The following is a 19,830-nucleotide window of genomic DNA, read 5'->3' as shown; positions in this document are numbered from 1 at the left end:
TTAAAACCATAATCATAATACTAATCTGTTAGGATTACATAACGGAATATTTACTGGTGAAATTATATGATGTCTAGGATTTGATATATTAAAGCGATTTTCCCTGAGGTTTTTTAATCGACATAAACACACACATGAACACATGAGAAAACCTTAAAAGGTCGCCTCATAGTCTCATGTCCCAACTGATAGAACTATGTATTAAGTTCCTAGACAATAGGGGTTTAGAAGGTTTTTTAACGGGCTTTGTCCACAAGGAACTTGCACACCTGCTGACTTGCCCTCTCTGAGGAAAAACAAGGGCAGTGTGTCTGGAGTGGGGAGGGGAGGGGGGGAGTAAGAGATGGGGTCAGACATTCCAAGCACATTCATGCCCTGGGGCATTGGGCTTTGCTATTTTAAAAGAGTAGTCAAAAAGGCCACATTGAGAAGGTGGCATCTGTGTCAAGAAGAAGGCGGGGGCTCCTGGTGGCTCAGTAGGTTAAGCCTCCGACTTCAGCTCAGGTCATGATCTCACCGTTTGTGAGTTTGAGCCCTGCATTGGGCTCTGTGCTGACAGCTCAGAACCTGGAGCCTGCTCAGATTCTGTGCCCCACCCCCTCTCTCTGCGCCTCCCCTGCTCATGCTCTATCTCTCTCTCCTTCAAAAAATAATTGAAAAAACATTAAAAAATATATTTTAAAAAGGCAGCCACAGAGGCATGGACATCTAAAGGAAGAGAAGGAACACCCTTCCTCCATCAACTCTCTACACCCCTTTCTGCTTTATTTCTCCAGCTTTGCACAATGGCAGTATTGTCACCAATGAGGTTTATCTAAGGCACGATTGTTGCTAATTGTTTTATTTCTCCAAATCACATCTCACCATCAAACATATTCTCTATCTTACTTTGTGGGTTTCCCCTCGTTAAAACATATGCTTACATACGGGAGAAATTTTTTTTTGTTCTTTTCACTGCTGTCTCCCTAGCCTTGGGGTCCGGTGTGTGGTTGGCATAAAATGTTTGTCGAATGAACGTTATGCTAACTTTGCCTGTATGACTCTGTGAGGCTACAGGCAGCTTGTCCATCCGTACTACTGCCCTCCCACAAAACAGGGCTGTCGGGCAGGGTGGGACATATCTGCCACATAGACTCAAGGTCAGATTTCAGGGAGTCAGGGCTGAACATGGAGGAAGAAACTTAAGATCAGGTAGTACATTGTCCTAATCCCTAAAGTGTGCCCCGTATAGCTTATTCTCTGTATACTTACCTATGATCATACACAGGGGTGTGTGCAATTTTGTAATCTCACAGGAAACTTACCACTTCTGCATGGATGAGGGTTTAAACGGTCCTTTTATAGACCCACATAATCCCACCAACTCACTTTTGGCGAGGCAGTGTTCCCTGAGAGGCTACCCTGTTTAACCACTGCCAGAAAGAGAGTGGCCCCCCCTCTTGATGACTTTGCTCTATTTCAAATGATCGCGCCAGTTGGCAAATTCACTGGCATCCTGTCTTGCTGGCTGCCAGCCTGCAGTCTGAGGTCAGGGTTTTGTTGCAGGTGAGACAACTGGAAGGTGAACTCGAGGACGAAATCCGTCGCAGCGCGGAGGCCCAGAGGGGAGCCCGCAGGCTGGAGCGCTGCCTCAAAGAGCTGACCTATCAGGTACTCCGGGAAACCACTGCCTGTTTGTGTGCTGGCGCAACGCGCTCCTTCAAGCCTGGGGTGGCCTCCTAGGTCTCCTGCTGTTCTTTCCCCCACCTTTGTGCTCACATTCAGTGGTAGACATGGACTGACAGGCCCAGGGCTCCTGTGCTCTTAGTGCTTTGGGTCGGTCCCTTTTCAGAGCTCTCAGGAAGCAAAATGTGAGCGCAAGTTGCAATTAGAAGGGAAAAGCTATTTATAGCGTGCTTATTTTTTCACACATAACGTCTGGGGTGCTCTCAGAAAGATGCCTTCCTGTGAGAGGCTGAGTGAGAACAATGTGTAAATGAAGTGGCTGACAGAGAGTCGGGGTGGCTCCTCAGCCAGCGTGTTACATGGGACACTGGCTACATCGAAGCAGGGGACATGCTCGCTCCTATTTTCTGGTGGCACAGGCACTCCAGGCCACTGAGGACTCTGTTCGGTGCCTGTGCCAGGTGGTAGCTGCTAAATACGGCCGTGTGGAGCTGGCAGATTCTTTTTCCGCGAGCGAACGTTGGTCTCAAGCAAATAAGTGAAAAGAGATGGAAAGACTTCTTACCAGGAGTTAACGCATTTCTAAAGCAACAATACAATCCTTCACCTTCATTTTCATTTTCTAACCTTTCTTCCCTTTTCTTCAAACGGAGGGGACCGTTGAATCCGCGAGTGCAGAGGCACTGTGCTGTGTGCTGTTCTGCGGCCCAGCATCTTCCTGGCACAGACTAGGTGCCCACGTGCCAGTTGTTGAACACGGATGCCAGAGGTCACTCCCTGGCCCTCTCCTGCTGCACCGTATAGCTTATGCCAGCGAAAAGGCAAATTCCTCCCGGGCACCCGCTTTCACAGCAACGTTGGCAGTACGAATGCAAGATCTGCCAGTCCTGGTTCTGGTTCCTGAGGCTGAGTTGTTGTTAGAGATGCCAATGTCTTCCCTCCTTGCAGCGAGAAGGATAGTGTTGACAAGAACGCGGTGCACTTCAGAAGCATCATCTTGGGCTAATTAAGATGAAATGAGCTCCTTGCACAGCTCTTCTTTACTGAAGAAGTGGTTCTTTTCTGAGACTTTTCTAAGAGTTAGTCTGACACTTCTTTAGAGTATATTAGTTATAACAATACCATTGGGGAGTGGGCCCCTGGGATGTGTGGCTAAGGAAGTAAACACCTTGGGAGCATGAAAGGTGTGGTATTCTACCCTTCTTTTGAGGGGGGTGAGGAAGCCACCTACGCTGAGGGAGTCACATGCTGCTTGTTAATGATGTCTGGGTTTTTCTTCTTTTTAGTTTCCTGTGGATTATACTGACATTTTTCCCCCTCTGAAGACAAGTCCATTATAGAACAAAACACCAAAGGCTATACTTTTTTGGTTTTCATTGCCCCAAAGACTGTATTCTTGTTCTATTGTGTTTTATCTTTGTTTCTTCACAGAGCTAGCCTTATTGTTTCCCCTTGTACTAGTACGGAAGTACAGTTCTTAATTTCTTCCAGGCGTCTGCACAATGCTCAGAGTATATCTGTTCAATTATGCAATGCTTTTCTGCTGTTAAATCAGATAACACCTACTGGGCACCTATTTAACACAAGATATGAAGCTAGGCCCTGTGACTTTAAAGAGACATTAGAGAGCGCTCCACATTTCTTGATATCAGTACCTGTTTTTGAAATATTCAAGATAGATGCTGGCCCAATCCAATCTGTTCTCCTTTAACATCAAAATAACCACCAGGACTATGAGGCAGGGTGTTTTGTGATAGTACGTCATTGGTGCCAATTGAAAATGTCATTTTGAAAGGGGCATAAATATGGTTTTCATTTCCTAGGAAACATCCTCTGGGAAGATCCTACTACATTGGAAAGGGAATCAAGTGTGACCCCAGCCACAATAGTTCTATAGCCAGTCCCCATTGAGCATTTATCTTCCCCTGTATGTCCCTCTAGCATTTGGAAACTCATCCTATTTTCTCTCTTCAGTACCTAGAATAATGTGCTATAAAGCAGGACGTAGGACTAGGGACTGACAACCGTTATAACAGGTACAGACAGTCTTTCTGCCCCCTCCCATCCACCTGCTCCATTTTATCTTCCACTGCTTTCTATATTCAAGGATCTATGTATAGATGTTATTTAATCCTTACAAATATAATTACAGATATAGTATCTTCATTTTTAGAGATAAGGAAACAAAATCTTCATTTTTAGAGATAAGTTTGGGGTAGCTTCTCCAGGAACCAGATGCCAGGATGGAGTCTGAGAAGCATAAGAGATTTATCTGACATAACACCTGGGAAAGACAAAGGGGAGAGCAAGCAGGATCAGGGCAGAGAAAGCCTTTAGACCACAATGTGAATCTGATATCCATGAAAGGAAAAGGTGAAGGAAGGAGGATGGGCTATGAGCTTCACATTGCAGCCCATCTCCTCTGAGCAGTCTCCAGCACAAAGGTTGCCTGGAAAGGAGCCCCATGTTGGGCAGAAATGGCTGGACCCTGGTAATCACTGGGCCGTTATTGACCGGGGGCTGCCTGGGGAGCGGTGATCTCAGTGTAAATGCTACAGCAGATCCCGAAGGCACTGCAGTTGGAGGTTTTCAGGTAAGTGCCCTCCTCACTGCTGAACGGCAAGTTCTTTTCTTGAAGGGAAATCTTAGCCACTCGCAACCATGGCTACCACAGTGATGTAATGCCTCGGGGCTGAGATGTGAGCCTGAGCCTAACAAAGGCTCTGTCTTCTCAAGTGGGAGGAGCTCATTAACATCAGCAACCACTTCCAGGCTTCAGTTTTCTTCCTTGTGGCTTCCTTTACCACACAGAAAATTGACTTGCCTCAGTAAATTGGTTTTAAGCAATTAAACTTCTGTTAGTTTTAGAACTTCTACACATGCATAATTCTATGAATCTTCAAATTTCTTAAACCTGGGAGGGAAAGGGACAGGCAGATGAAAACAGTAGATTTTATTGAAGAGGTAGACCTATCTCATTTTCTTATATCTTGGTCCCTGCCTTAGTAAACTTAAAATGAGTAATTATCTACTGGCAGATTGTACTTTTAGGTGGGGTGGGGGAGTATTCTAGGCCATAGAAATGGCTTGGTTAAAGCTTTATTTATTTACTTATGTATTTATATATTTACTTATATTGAGATAAACTTGACACATAACATTGCATTAGTGTTGTGTGTACAATGTAATAATTTGATGTTTGTTTACATTGTGAAATGATTATCACAAATTTGGTTAACATCCATCACCACACATAACTACAATTTTTTTCCTTGTGCTAAGAACTCTTTAAGACTTGCTCTCTTACCAACTTACAAATATACAGCATCATATTGTTAACTGCAGTCACCATGTTCAACATTGCATTCCGAGGACTTACTCATCCTATAACTGGAATTTTGTACTTCTTGACCACCTTGACCCATTTTCCCCACCCCCATAGAGCCTTGCCTTTGGCAACCACCAATTCTTTTTTTTTTGTTTATGTGAGTTTGGTTTTTTAGATTTTACATATGGGTGAGATCATACATTATTTGTTTTTTTCTGACTTCTTTCACTAGTATAATGCCCTTAAGGATTGCAAATGGCAGGACCTCCTTCTTTTTATGGCTGAATAATAATATTCCATTGTACATATAGCACATTTTCTTTAGTCATTCATTTGTTGATGAACACTAGGGTTATTTCCACGTCTTGGCTGTTGTAAATAATGCTGGCATGAACATGGGGTATTTCAAGATAGTGATTTTGTTTCCTTCAGATCAGTAACCAGAAGTGGAATTACTGAATCATATGGTAGTTCTGTTTTCAATTTTTTGAGGAAGCTCCATACTGTTTTCCACCATGGCTGCACCAATTTGTATCCCCAACAGTAGTGCACAAGGGTTCCCTTTTCTCCACATTCTCATCAACACTTGTTATTTCTTGTCTTTTTGATATATCATTATGATTTTGATTTGCATTTCCCTGATGGTAAGTGATGTTGAGCACCTTTCCATGTACCTATTGGCCATTTGTATATCTTCTTGGAAAAAAGATCTCTTCAGATCCTCTGTTCATTTGAAACAAAACACATGAACATAGGGGAAGGAAAAGAAAAGCTAAAAAACTGAGAGGGACACAAACCATAAGAGACTCTTAAATACAGAGAACAAACTGAGGGTTGCTGGAGGATGCTGGCGGGGAACTAAATGGATGATGGGCATTAAGGAGGGCACTTGTTGGGATGAGCACTGAGTGTTATATGTAAGTGATGAATCACTAAATTCTACTCCTGAAACCATTACTACACTATATGTTAACTAGCTTGGATTTAAATAAAATATAAAAAGATTAAAAATAAAATTCCAGTGTAATTAATATATAGTGTTATATTAGTCTCAGGTGTGCAGTATAGTGATTCAGCAATTCTATACATTACTCACTGCTCATTGAGATAAGCATACTCTTAATAATCCCCTTCACCTATTTCACCCATTCCCCCTACCCATCTCCCATCTGGTCACTACCAGTTTGTTCTCTATAGTTAAGAGTCTGTTTTTTTATTTGTCTCTTTATTGTTTGTTCTGTTTCTGAAATTCTACATATGAATGAAATCATATGGTATTTGTCTCTCTCTGACTTATTTCACTTAGCATTATACCCTTTAGATCCATCCACGTTGTTGCAAATGGCAAGATTTCATTCTTTTTATGGCTGAGTAATATTCTGTCATGTATATATACATCTTTATCCACACTTTATTTGGACACTTGGATTGCTTCCATATTTTTTCTATTAAAAATAATGCTGCAATAAACATAGAGCTGCATTTATCTTTGCAAATTAGTGTTTTCATATTCTTTGGATAAATACCCAGTAGTGGCATTATTGGATTCAGTCCTCTATTCTTTAATTTGTTCAAGAACCTCTCTACTGTTTTCCACAGTGTCTGTACTAGTTTGCATTCCCACCAACAGTGCACGAGGGTTCCTTTTTCTCCACATGTTTGTCAACCTTTGTTTCTTGAGTTTTTGATTATAGTGATTCTGACAGTGTGAAGTGATATCCCATAGTTGCTTTGATTTGCATTTCCCTGATAATTAATGATGTTGAGCATCTTTGCATGTTTCTGTTCCTCTGCCCATTTTTAAAGCATATTTTTTGTTTCCTGTTCTGTTTTGTTATTCAGTTGTATGAGTTCTTTATGTATTTGAGATATTAATCCCTTCTCAGGTATGTGATTTAAAAATATTTCCTCCTATTCCATAGGTTGCCTTTTCATTTTTCTGAAGGTTTCCTTTGCTGTATAGAGGTTTTTTAGTTTGCTGCAGTCCCACTTATTTATTTTTATATCTGTTGCCATTGTTTTTTTATGTCAAATCCAAACTTCATGGCCAAGACCAATTTCAAGGAGCTTACCCTCTGTTTTCTTCTAGGAGTTTTATGGTTTCATGGTTTCACATCTTACATTTAAGGCTTTAAGCCATTTTGAGCTAATTTTGTGTATAGTATAAGAAAGTGGTCTAGTTTCATTCTTTTGCATCTGGGTGTCCAATTTTCCCAGCACCATTTATTGAGGAGGCTACCCTTGTATATTCTTAGCTCCTTTGTCATAAATTAATTGACCATATGTGTATGAGTTTATTTCTGCACATTATATTTTGTTTCATTGATCTATGTGTCTGTTTTTATGTCAATACTTTGACTACTATAGTTTTATAGTTTGAAATCAGGAAGCATGATGACTTGAGGGTTCTTCTTCCTTCTCAAGATTCTTTTGGCTATTAGAGGTCTTTTGTGATTCCATACAAATTTTCAAATTGTTCTGTGAAAAATACAATTGAAATTATGATAAGGACTGTGCTGAATCTATAAATTGCTATGGGTAATATGGATATTTTAACAATATTAATTCTTCCAACCCCTGAGCATAAAATAACTTTCCATTTTATTTGTGTCTCCTAAAATTTATTTCATCAATGTCTTACAGTTTTCAGAGCACAGATCTTTCACTTCTTTGGTTAAATTTATTACTAACTATTTTATCCTTTTTGATGCATTTGTAAATGGGATTGTTTTCTCAAATTCTCTTTAGAATAGTTTGTTATTAGTGTACAGAGACACAACCGATTTTTGTATGTTGCTTTTACATCTGCAATTTTACTGAATCGGTTTATTATTTATGACAGTTTTTGATTGAGTCTTTAGGGTTTTTTTGTTTTGTTTTGTTACATATACTATTATCTCCAAATCAAGACCATTTACTTCCTTTCTGATTTGGATGCCTTTTATTTCTTTTTCTTGCCTAATTGTGCTGCTGGGACTTCCAGTAATATGTTGAATAAAAGTGGTGACAGTAGGCATCTTTGTTTCATTCCTAATCTCAGAGGAAAATCTCTCCACTTTTCTCCATTGAGTATGATGTTAGCTGTGTGTTTTTCATATATGGTCTTTATTATGTTGAGATACAACCCTCTATATTCACATTATTGAGAGGTTTTATCATGAATGGGTGTTGAGTTTTGTCAAATGATTTTTCTTCATGTATTCAGAAGTTCATATGATTTCCATCTTTCATTTTGTTAATGCGGTATATCACATTGATTTGCAGGTATCAAACTATCCTTGCATCCTTGGAATAAATCCAATTTGATTATTGGATTTATTGATGTATTGCTGAATTCAGTTTGCTAATATTTTGTTGAAGATTTTTGTATTTATGTGCATCAGGGATATTGACCTGTAGTTTTCAGTTTCCTTGCTTGCTTCCTTTCTTCCTTCTCTCTCTCTCTCTCTCTCTCTCTCTCTCTCTCTCTCTCTCTCAGTTTTGATATCAAGGTAATGCTTTCCTCATAAAAGAAGTTTGGAAGTGTTCCCTCTTCTTCAATTTTTTAAAAAGAATTTGGGAAGGATTGGTATTAATTATTCATTAAACATTTGATAGAATTTACCAGTGAAGCCACCTGGTCTTGGACTTTTATTTGTTGGGAGATTTTTGATTACTAATCCTATCTCCTCACTAGTAATTTGTCTGTTACGATTTTTTTTTATGGTGTACTTGATTTATTTTTATCATTTTTATTTTTTATCATAATAATTATACTCTTTAATCCCTATCCCCTAGTTCCATCCCTCCACCCACCTCCCTCCAGCAACCACTGTTCTCTATAGTTAAGAGTCTGTTTCTTGTTTTTATCTCTCTCCCTTTCTTTTTCTTTACACACCACATTTTATTTATCCATTCATCTATCAGAGGACACTTGAGCTGCTCCCATAGTTTGGCTATTGTAAATAATGCTGCAGTAAACATAGGGGTGCATGTATCCCTCTGAATTAGTGTTCTTGTATTTTGGGGTAAATACCAAGTAGTTCAATTCTTGGAATGTAAGATATTTCTATTTTCAATTTTTTTAGCAACTTCCATACTATTTTCCACAATGGCTGCACCAATTTGCATTCCCACCAACAGTGCAAGAGGTTTCCTTTTTCCCACATCCTTGACAACATCTGTTGTTTCTTGTATTTTTGATATCCTCAAATTTCCTTTTACTCATGATTCAGTCTTGGTAGGTTGTATGTTCTAAGAATTTATCTATTTCTTTTAGGTTATCCAAATTTGGGGCATATAATTGTTTATAATAGTCTCATGATTCTTTGTATTTCTGTGCTATCACTTATAATGTCTCCTCTTTCATTTCTAATTTTATTTGTTTGAGTCTTCTCTCTCTTTTCTTGGTGAGTCTAGCCAAAAGTTTATCAATTTTGTTTATTTAAAATATTTTTGTTGCAATATAAGTGACATACAATGTTATATTCATTTCACGTGTACAACATAGTGATTTGACAACTATAGATGTAATGCTATGTTCTCCACAAGTGTAGCTACCATCTGCCACCATATCATGCCATTGCAATACCACTGACTATATTACCTATAATCTGTATATGTCTTCATCCCATGACTTATTCATTGCAAAACTGGAAGCCTGTACCTCCCATTCCCCTTACCCCTTTTTGTTCATTTCACACACACACATACACACACACACACACTCAGAACCACAGTTCTCTGTACTTAAGATTCTGTTTTTGCTATTTTTGTTAGTTTGTTCATTTTGTTTTTTAGATTCCACCTATAAGTGAAACCATATGGTGTTTGTCTTTCTCTTATTTCACTTAGCATTATACCCTCTAGGTCCATTCATGTTGCTGCAAATGGTAAGACTGCATCTTTTTTATGGCTGAGTAATATTCCATTATATACATATACTATATCTTCTTTATCCATTCATCTATGGATGGACACTTAGGCTATTTCTACATCTTGCTCTGTAAATAATGCTGCGGGAAACATAGAGGTGCCTATATCTTTGCAAATTAGTATTTGTATTATTTGTATTATTATTGCATTCAGGTGCTCTGCCCATTGTACATCAGATTATTTGAATTTTTTGGGTATTGAGTTATGTAAGTTCTTTATATATTTTGGATATTAACCCTTTAACCAGGTATATCACTTGCAAATATATTCTCCTACTCAGTAGGTTGTCTTTTTGTTTTGTTGATGGTTTCCTTTGCTGTGCAAATGCCTTTTAGTTTGGCATAATCCTAATAGTTTCTTTTTGCTTTTGTTTCCCTTGCCTAAGGAGACACATCCATAAATATGTTGCTAAGGCAACATTCAAGAGACTATTTCCTATGTTTTCTTCTAGGAGTTTTATTGTTTTAGGTCTCACAGTTAAGTCTTTAATACATTTGGAGTATATTTATTTGTATGCTTTAAGAAGAAAGTGGCCCAGTTTCATTCTTTTGCATGTAGTGGCCCAGATTTCCCAGCACTATTTACTGAAGAGACTGTCTTTCTTCCTTGTATGTTCTTGTTGCTTTTGTCATAGACTAACTGACCATATAAATGTAAGCTTATTATTGGGCTCCCTAGTCTATTCTTTTGATCTGTGTGTTTATTTTCATGCCAGTACCATGCTATTTTGATTATTATAGCTTTGTAGTACATCTTGAAATCTGAGACTATTATACCTCCAGCTTTATTCTTTCTCAAGATTGATTTGACTAATTGGTGTCTTTTGTGGTTCTACAAATTTTAGAATTATTTGTTCTAGATCTGTGAAAAATACTATTGGTGTTTTAATAATGAGTATTATTGAATAAATCTGTAGATTACTTTGGGCAGTATGGATATTTAAAAATTTTTTTGATGTTTATTTATGAGAGACAGAGACAGAGAGAGGGAGAGGGGGAGAGGAAAAGAGAAACAGAGTACAAGCCAGGGAAGGGCAGAGAGAGAGGGAGACAGAATCTGAAGCAGGCTCCAGTCTCTGAGCTGTCAGGACAGAGCCCAATGCAGGGCTCGAAACCACAAACCATGAGATCATGATGTGAGCTGAAGTTGGACTCTTAACCAACTGAGCCACCCAGGCACCCCTATAGTATGGATATTTTAACAATATTCATTCTTCCAATCCATGAGCATGGAATATCCTTCCATTTGTTTGTGTTATTTTCATTTACCTTCATCAACATTTTATAGCTCAGAGTACACAGGTCTTTTACCTCCTTGGTTGAGTTTATTCTTAGTTATTTTATTCTTTTGGTGCACTTGTAACTAGAATTGTTTTCTTAATTTCTTTTTCTGATACTTCATTATTAGTGTCTAGAAAAACAACAGATTTATGTATATTAACTTTGAATCTGGCAACTTTACTGAATTTATTTACTCATTTCTTCTAGGTTATCAATTTTTTGGCATATAATTGTTTTTAGTGGTTTCTATGATCCTTTGTATTTCTGTGGTATCAGTTGTAATGTCCCCTCTTTCATTCTATTTTTGTATGCATCTTTTCTCTTTTTTTTCTCGGTGAGTCCAGCTAAATGTTTATCAATTTTGTTTATCTTTAAAAAAAAATAGCTCTTAGTTTCATTGGTGTTTTTCTATTGTCTTTTTAGTCTATTTTCATTTATCTTCATTCTGATCTTTGTTATTTCCTTCCTTCTGCTAACTTTGGTATTTGTTCTTTCTTCTAGTTTCTTAAGGTCTAAAGTCTGATTGTTTATTTGAGATCTTTATTCATTTCTTAATGTAGAAATTTATTACTATTAATTTCCTTCTCAGAACTGCCTTTGCTGCATCTCAAAAGTTTTGGTATGTTGTATTTCCATTTTCATTTGTCTCAAGGTATTTTTTTTATTTCTCTTTTGATTTCTTCTTTGACTCATTGGTTGTTTAGTGATATTGTTTAATCTTCCTACATTTGAGGATTTTCCAGGTTTTTTTTTCTTATAATTTCTAGTTTCATACAGTTGTGGTCAGAAGAGATACTTGATGTGACTTCAATCCTTTTAAATTTATTAAAACTTGTGTTGTGGCCTAACATATGATCTATCCTGAGGAATATTATATGCATGCTTGAGAATAATGTGTATTCTGTTCCTTTTGGTCGGAATGTATACAGTCTGTTAAGTCCATCTGGTCTAATGTTTTATTTAAGGATTATGTTTCCTGAATGATTTTCTGTCAGTCTGATCTATTAATAAAAATTGGGTATTAAAGTTCCCTACTTTTATTGTATTGCTGTTTATTTCTCCCTTTAGGTCTGTTAACATTTGCTTTATATATGTAGATATTCCTATATTGGTGTATAGATATTCACAACTGCTATATCCTCTTGTTATATTGACCCCTTTATCATTATATAATGACCTTTGCCTCTTATTGAGATCTTTGTCTTAACATCTATTTTGTCTGATATAAGTATAGGTACCCCACCTTCATTTGGTTAATGTTTGCATGTAATATCTTGTTGCATTCTTTAAAACTTTTAGTCTGTGTGTCTTTAGGTCTGAAGTGTCTTGTAGGAAGAAGCTAGATGAGTTTCCTTTCTGTATCCATTCAACCACTCTGTCTTTTGATTGGAAAATTTGGTCCACTTATATTTAAAGTAATTATTGATAGGTATGCACGTAATTGCCATTTTGTTGGTTTTCTCGCTGTTTTGTAATTCCTTTGTTACTTTCTTCTTCTCTTGCTCCTTGTTGATTTGGTGATTTTCTGTAGTATGGTTAGATTCTTTTCTGTTTATCTTTTGTGTATCTACTATAGGTTTCTGCTTTGTGGTTACCATGAAGCTTACATGAAGCAAACTGTATTTATGATAGTCTATTTTAAACTTCAATTGGGATGCACTCTAAAGCTCTATATTTTTACTGTCCTCCCTGGCAACATTTTATGTTTGTTGATGTCACAATTTACATATTTTTATCCTGTGTATTCATTAACAGATATTGGAAGTTATTTTTTACTATTTTTGTCTTTTAACCTTCATACTAGATACATAAGTGATTTACCCACCACCAAACATTATATTATTCTGAAAATATACATATATACACATATAGACATATACATGTACATGTATATGTATGCATATATACATAAATATATATACATATATATGTGTATACATATAAATATATATGTATATATATGTATATATATAAATATATATACAACATATATATATGTATATTCATTTTCCTGTTACTAATTAGGGCCCTTTCATTTCAGTTTATAGAAGTTTCTTTAATGTTTCTTATAAGGCCAGTCTAATGGTCTGAACACCTTTAGCTTTTGCTTGCCTGGAACACTGTTTATCTCTTTTTCAGTTTTGAAGGACATCTTTGCCAGGTAGAGTATTCTTAATTGGCAGGTTTTTATTTTTTTTTCTTCTTTCAATACTTTGAATGTATTGTACCTTTCCCTCTGGCCTGGAAAGTTTTTGCTGAAAAATCTGCTTATAGAGTCCTATGGGGTTAACAAGTTGTTTTTCTCTTGCTACTTTTAAGATTCTCTCCTTGTCTTTGACAATTTAGTATTATGTGTTTTGGTGTGGGTCTCTTTGGGTTTATTTCATTTGAAGTCTCTGAACTTCCTGGATCTGGATGTCTCTTTCTTTCCTCAGGTTAGGGAAGTTTTCAGCCATTATTTTTTCAAATTTTTGCCCCTTTCTCTCTTTATTCTCCTTCTAGGACCCTTAGAGTGCAAATGTTGGTCTGCTTGATGTTCTTCTATAAGTCTCTTAAGCCATCACTCTTTCATTCTTTATCTTTTTGCTGCTCTGATGAGATGAATTCCCCTGCCCTGTCTTCAAGTTCACTATCCTTTCTTCTGCTTCATCTAGTTTGATGTTGAACTCTCTGTTGTACTTTTCAGTCCACTTCTTTTTCTTTTTTTTTTTCTAATTTTTTTAATGTTTATTTTATTTTTGAGAGAGAGAGACAGAGTGTGAGCCGGGGAGGGGCAGAGAGAGAGGGAGACACAGAATCTGAAGCAGGCTCCAGGCTTTGAGCTGTCAGCACAGAGTCCAATGCAGGGCTCAAACCCACGAACCATGAGATCATGACCTGAGCTGAAGTTGGACGCCTAACCGACTGAGCCACCCAGGCACCCCCGTCCACTTATTTTTCATTACTGTGATTCTGTTTGGTACTTTCTTATATTTTCTCTTTGTTGAAATTTTGACTTCATTCATGCATTGTTCTCCTGAGCTTGGTGAGCATCTTTATGACCATTGTTTTGAACTCTTTATCAGGTAAATCACCTCACCTCTTTTTCTGAGATTTTATTTTGCTCTTCTGTTTGAAGCCCATTCCTCTGTTTCTTCATTTTCTTTGATTTTCTGCATTGATTTCTATGCATTAGGTAAAACAGCTACCTCTCCCAGTCTTGAATGAGTGGTCTCATGTAGGACATGATCCTTATTGTTCAACAATGCTCTAGCTCTTGGTTGTTTCTAAAACCTTTGTCATTATCCAAGCCCTCTTCTTTGTTCGTAGTGGCTCCCAATAGTTTAGGGTGTCCTAGCCTATTGGTATCCAAAAGGGGCAGATCTCAGTACCTAGATGTAGGCTGATTGGAATCTGGATCCGCAGGTAGGAGCTTTTAAAATATGCATATATACCTCTTCTAGGCGAAGACTGGGAGATGGCCATTTCTGTTTTATTTCTGCTGAGCCTTGGGGTGACAGCCATTTAACAACTGTTTCTTTGTGCCATACCATTGGACCTGCGAACACAAGCCCTGCTGGTCACCAGAGCCCGGCTATCAAGGGATGTGTCCTCTGGGCAGCAGCTACAAAATCCAGGACACCAGACCTGTGTACAAACTCCTTTCTTGGAAGTACTGGCAAACTGGAGTGGGGAAGATAGCCTGCCCAGTCTCTGAGTATTGCAGTCAGCTCCTTGATGTATGTTAAATTAGAAGCCAGCTTCTTAGTGACAGCTACTAAGATATATGAATTAGTCTGACAGAAAGATGGCATTTCAGTATTCTGCTTCTGTATTGTGACATGGCAGGGGAGGGGTCAGCTGGCTAAGCACTATTTGTTGCAGCCCTATGGGACCCATGAACATAAGTACCACTGGCCACCAGAGTCATGCCTTCATGGGGTATTTTCTGGGGAGCATCCACAAACCAGGGCACTAAACATGCACAAGCCTCCTTTCTGAGAGATAGCAACCTGGAGTGAGGCAGAGGGCAAGTGTGAATATGATGCCTACCAGCCTTTCATGTCTCTGGAGAGCATTGCAGTCAGCCCCTTTATGTGTGTTAAATTAGAAGCCTTCCTTAGGCTGCAGGTACTAAGATAAGCAAATAGTCCTCTTTTGTGGAAAGACTTGACATTTCTATCTCTTTCCTCGGTACAGTGTCCAAGCGGAGATATTGACTAAACTTACAGAGGAGGGAATAAGAGAACTATGAGGTAATAGATGAGTTTAATTGGAGTGGAGGAAGTTTGTGGAAAGCAGTGGAAGGGCAGTAGAAAGACTATGAAAGTCACCAAAGGAGTTGACATTTGATGAAACAAGTAATATGAAAACAGGAAAATCATTTGAGTAGCAGGAGGCAGACCTTGATTAAATCAGTATCTTGGGGAACCTGGGTGGCTCAGTTGGTTAAGTTTCTGACTCTTTATTTTGGCTCAGGTTATGATCCCCTAGTTTCATGAGTTCAAGCCCCACATTGGGCTCTGTGCTGGCAGCTAGGGATTCTCTCCCTCCCTCTTTCTCTGCCCTCCACCATTTACACTGTTTCTGTCTCTCTCACAATAAAAAAAAAAACTTTAAAAAATCAGTATTTCAACCACAAGCCAACTGAGATGGTCTTATTTTGGAAAGTTCAACAGCTCCAAAGTGGAGATACTCTACTTAAAAGGGCATGAGAAAGTGGGGGATATGCAGAGACTTTCCTACCTGTGTATCTCTCCCCTCCTATTTCCTCAGAACACCCAGGGCTCTGTAGAGCACAGCTAAGAAACACTATCCTACTAGATTTCTTTTGTCCATCCCAAGCCTGGATTGCAATGGAAGCAGTGAGAATGTACACACCAAGGTCCCCACAGTTCATAGAATTTTCCTCACTCTCTGCTGATGCCCGCACCACAATTCCAGAAGACTTACCTTTCTATAATTCCATTATCCAAAACGAAGAGTCAATTAGAAAGTTCAAGGGGGAAGAGTTGGTTTGATTAGTGGCAGGAGAGGATTGGTTTCTAGTTTTGTACACACAGCTTCTGTTATAATGGTACTTCATTCCTACTGAGAAACCACAGGCTGGTGTAGCTTGGTTAGGATGGGAGGACTGTTAGAAGAAGTGACTGTCATTGCTAATTTCTGAGAACTTACAATAAGTAAAGTAAGACCCATTTCTCAAATCACAACTCAAGTTATTTAGTAAAGTTCCTAACCAAGACACATGGGTAGCTCAGTCAGTTGAGTGTCTGACTTGGGCTCAGGTCATGATCTCATAGTCTGTGGGTTTGAGTCCCATGTCAGGCTCTGTGCTGACAGTGCAGTCTGCTTCAGATTCTCTGTCTCCCTCTCTCCCTCTCCCTCTCCAAAATTAAAATAATAAATTTCCTTTTATTTTCTCACATGAGGCTACTCCCAATGCAGACTGCTGGATCATTCAAATCACTTTCATATACCTATCTATGCATTTCAGGCAGAGGATGACAAGAAAAATCTGAGTAGGATGCAGACTCTGATGGATAAACTTCAGCTAAAAGTACAAAGTTACAAGCAGCAAATGGAGGCAGCAGTAAGTACCTGGCAGCCATTACAGCCTCATGGATTTCCCAGCCATTGTTTTTGATTTATGGAGATAGGTAAGCACTTTGTCAGAGAGGACCAGCTCAGCTTAAAGTCTGTTCATTTTCTAGTTTTTCTCAGACTAGAATTATCACCCATGCTCAAAAAATTGTTACTTTTTCCTTCGGGGAGCCAGAGCTATCACCATCAACCTTGTGGTTACGCTCAGATATGTGCATTGCAAAAAATGAGTCAAGTAAAAACATGATGTCGTTTGGGATGGCAAATTTTTGGCCAGATAGTCACCCTGGGGCCTTCCTCACCCTAAAAATCCTTGGGTGAGTGGTTTCACAGCCTCGACATAACTCTGGCCAAAACTGTCATCATTTGAAATGTACTTGCCAATGCTGGTTGCCAACTCATAGCTACATAGAATGTAATTCATAAGTAATGTATATATTGGCTTATATCTAATAATATATATCTAATAATATCTCTTCAGGGGTTTTGAATTATTTCAATAATTTTGCCTAAAACTGCTATATGTAATAATTACTTGTTGACATATAATTTTAAAGATAAGCCCCCTTCACTCAGAGGTAAACTAGGATGTTTAGCTGTTTGCAAAACAATTGTGGTTTTTCTAACACATAAGATGCCCATGAAAACCATACTACATCCAATTAGTGGAACGTGCTGAGCAGGTTCTAAATTTCCAGAAAACAATGCTTATAAAAATGGATATCATGCCTGCTAGAAAGTCTGAATCCTTATATATCATATCATACCAAAATATATTCCATTCAACACTCAGAAGTTTATATTCCTTTCACACATTTTTCAACTTTCTCATGTCAAAGCAGAGAAAATGACTATGTAAGCACAGGGATATTTTGTTCATTTTTTTTATTTTTATAGGAAGCACAAGCCAATCAATATTTTTCCAAGTATAAGAAGCAGCAACACGAGTTGAACGAAGCTAAGGAAAGGGCAGAGATAGCAGAATCCCAAGTCAATAAACTCAAGTTGAAAGCAAAAGAGTTTACAAAAAAGGTATGTCAGATATTCAACTCTAATTCTTAAAGTGTGTGTGTTTAGGGTTCATGTCATACAACGAGTAGAACAAGAAATCTCTTTGTTTCCCATCCCCTTCCCTTTAAAGTCTTCCCTATTTACTAAATTCTCCTTGTCCAGGTAATATGAAGTGCTAAGCATTTGGGTGGAATGCACATTGTATTTATACTTCTCAAATTCTTAATTCCAGGTGAACTTGTAGACTCTTAATTCCAGGTCCTAGATTCACTTTTATAGAACAGTCAGAAGTCCAGAGAACAAAGATAATTTAAAAAGTTTGAAAGATGGATCTGCTTGAAACTCCAAGAGAAGTCTTTCTAGGTAGACAAGTACATGACTTTATACTGAATCAGTATGGAGACCTGGGGGGTGAGGTTTAAAGTTGAGGCAGTGGAGAATAAATGCACTTGTCTTTTCTAGCTTTACTCCTGGTTCTGTCCTAAAGCAGGGAGAAAGGATATTTCCATATCTGTGGGTTATGACACTACTATTCTGATCCCATGGTACGGGCACTACCCTAACTTTACCAGCAAAGTGGCAGCATGACAAAGACCATTGAACAGTGGGCTTGTCCAGGTGTGTTCAGGTTACTATAACAGAATGCCAGAGCCTGGGTGGCTTATAAACAACAAACATTTCTCACAGTTCTTTAGGCTGGGAAGTCCAGGATCATGGTGCTGGCAGATTCAATATCTGGGTGAGGGCCACTTCCTCATAGCCCTTTTCTCAATGTGTCCTCACATAGTGAAAGAGTGGGGGTGAGAGGGGGGAGCTCTCTGGGGATTTTTTTTTATAAGGCACTGATTCCATTCATGAGAACTCCACCCTCATACTTAAAGCCCCACCTCCTAACACCGTCACTATGGGGATTGAGATTTCAATATATGAATTTTGGTGTTATACTAACATTGAGACCAAAGGAAGCTCAGCTTTCTTATTAGATTTTCCAGGAACACAGGGTGTTTAAATAAGGTCTAGCTTTAGGAGAAATGAACTAAAGAACATTAGATAAGACATTAGCTGTCCTTTATGGAATGCCTATAAAACACTTAGTACAGTCTCTAGCACAGAGAGCCACCATTTCATTTTTAAAAATTTGGTACCTGCCTGGTCTTCTTATAAATGAATTACTAATAACTCTGCAAGATAAATAAATAGGGTTGCCCATAATAAATACTACCTGGAAGGAGGTCAAAATAATCTCTTTTGAAGGAGAATCTAAAAGTTGGTTGTACTGAATAGGTTTAGATCTAAATATGCGAAGCATGGGTCATTGGCACACTCCAGAAATTTCTTATTGATGCTTGAATAGTTGTCTTAGGGATAAGGCCTATGTGCAAAGGTCCACTTGAATGGTTTGAACTCTGGCCACAATTTGAGAGGGTAATGGCATTGGTTTTGGGTGCATATAAACCAATATGCCTGCCCCTCAACTGCACATAATAGTTTTGTTTGGGGAAATGCCTCACACAGGCTACATTTGCACTCAGCTGTAGGAGGTCAAAAGGGCTGCAAAACAGATGTAATGTATTCGACTTTGTCACAGTTGTTTCCAACAAAGAATAAAATGAGTGAAGCAGAAATTGCTTCTGAGAGGCCCAAGATGAATAGGAAAACCATCCTTGGCAGTGCAATTACTAATTGTTTCCCATTTATAGAAGGAAAGCCTGAAAATCTCTCAACTGTCATAAACCAAGTGAAAACATTTTCTGGTAGAATTGTGTGTCCCAGCTATGGAGCCAGTGGTAATATGGCCACAGCCTTTCCTTTTCTTTTGTAGAGGGCGCTGCCTTCACTGGCAAGGCTTGGCAGGCAGAAAATTGAGAGTACCCAAGCACGTCCTTCAGATGAATTACCTGTGTCTGCTTTGTGTAATGCACATAATTGCCTCAATTCCCCGTATCCCTTTGAAGCTAATGAGGAGTTGGATGAGGTCTGCTTACTCTGGAAGGGACTGGGCTTGATTCTGGGTGTGTGTGCCACTGATGAAAGTCACAGGAATTCACA

General features: G+C 38.4%; 1 protein-coding gene across 1 annotated transcript in view; it reads left to right on the top strand.

The window, feature by feature from the left end:
• MYH15 (myosin heavy chain 15) overlaps window positions 1-19,830 on the top strand; it is a 146,389-nt gene that overhangs the window by 125,404 nt on the left and 1,155 nt on the right. Inside the window, exons 38-40 of the mRNA XM_053903316.1 lie at window positions 1,546-1,650; window positions 16,664-16,759; window positions 17,668-17,802. Coding sequence (XP_053759291.1) covers window positions 1,546-1,650; window positions 16,664-16,759; window positions 17,668-17,802 — 336 coding nt within the window. The remainder of the gene's footprint in view (window positions 1-1,545; window positions 1,651-16,663; window positions 16,760-17,667; window positions 17,803-19,830) is intronic.

Source organism: Panthera pardus, unplaced genomic scaffold, assembly GCF_024362965.1.
Source record: "Panthera pardus isolate Hobbes unplaced genomic scaffold, ASM2436296v1 HiC_scaffold_16, whole genome shotgun sequence".
Taxonomy (NCBI): Eukaryota; Metazoa; Chordata; class Mammalia; order Carnivora; family Felidae; genus Panthera; species Panthera pardus.
The sequence above is the reverse complement of the archived record's forward strand: the minus strand, read 5'-3'. Positions and strand labels throughout refer to the sequence as shown.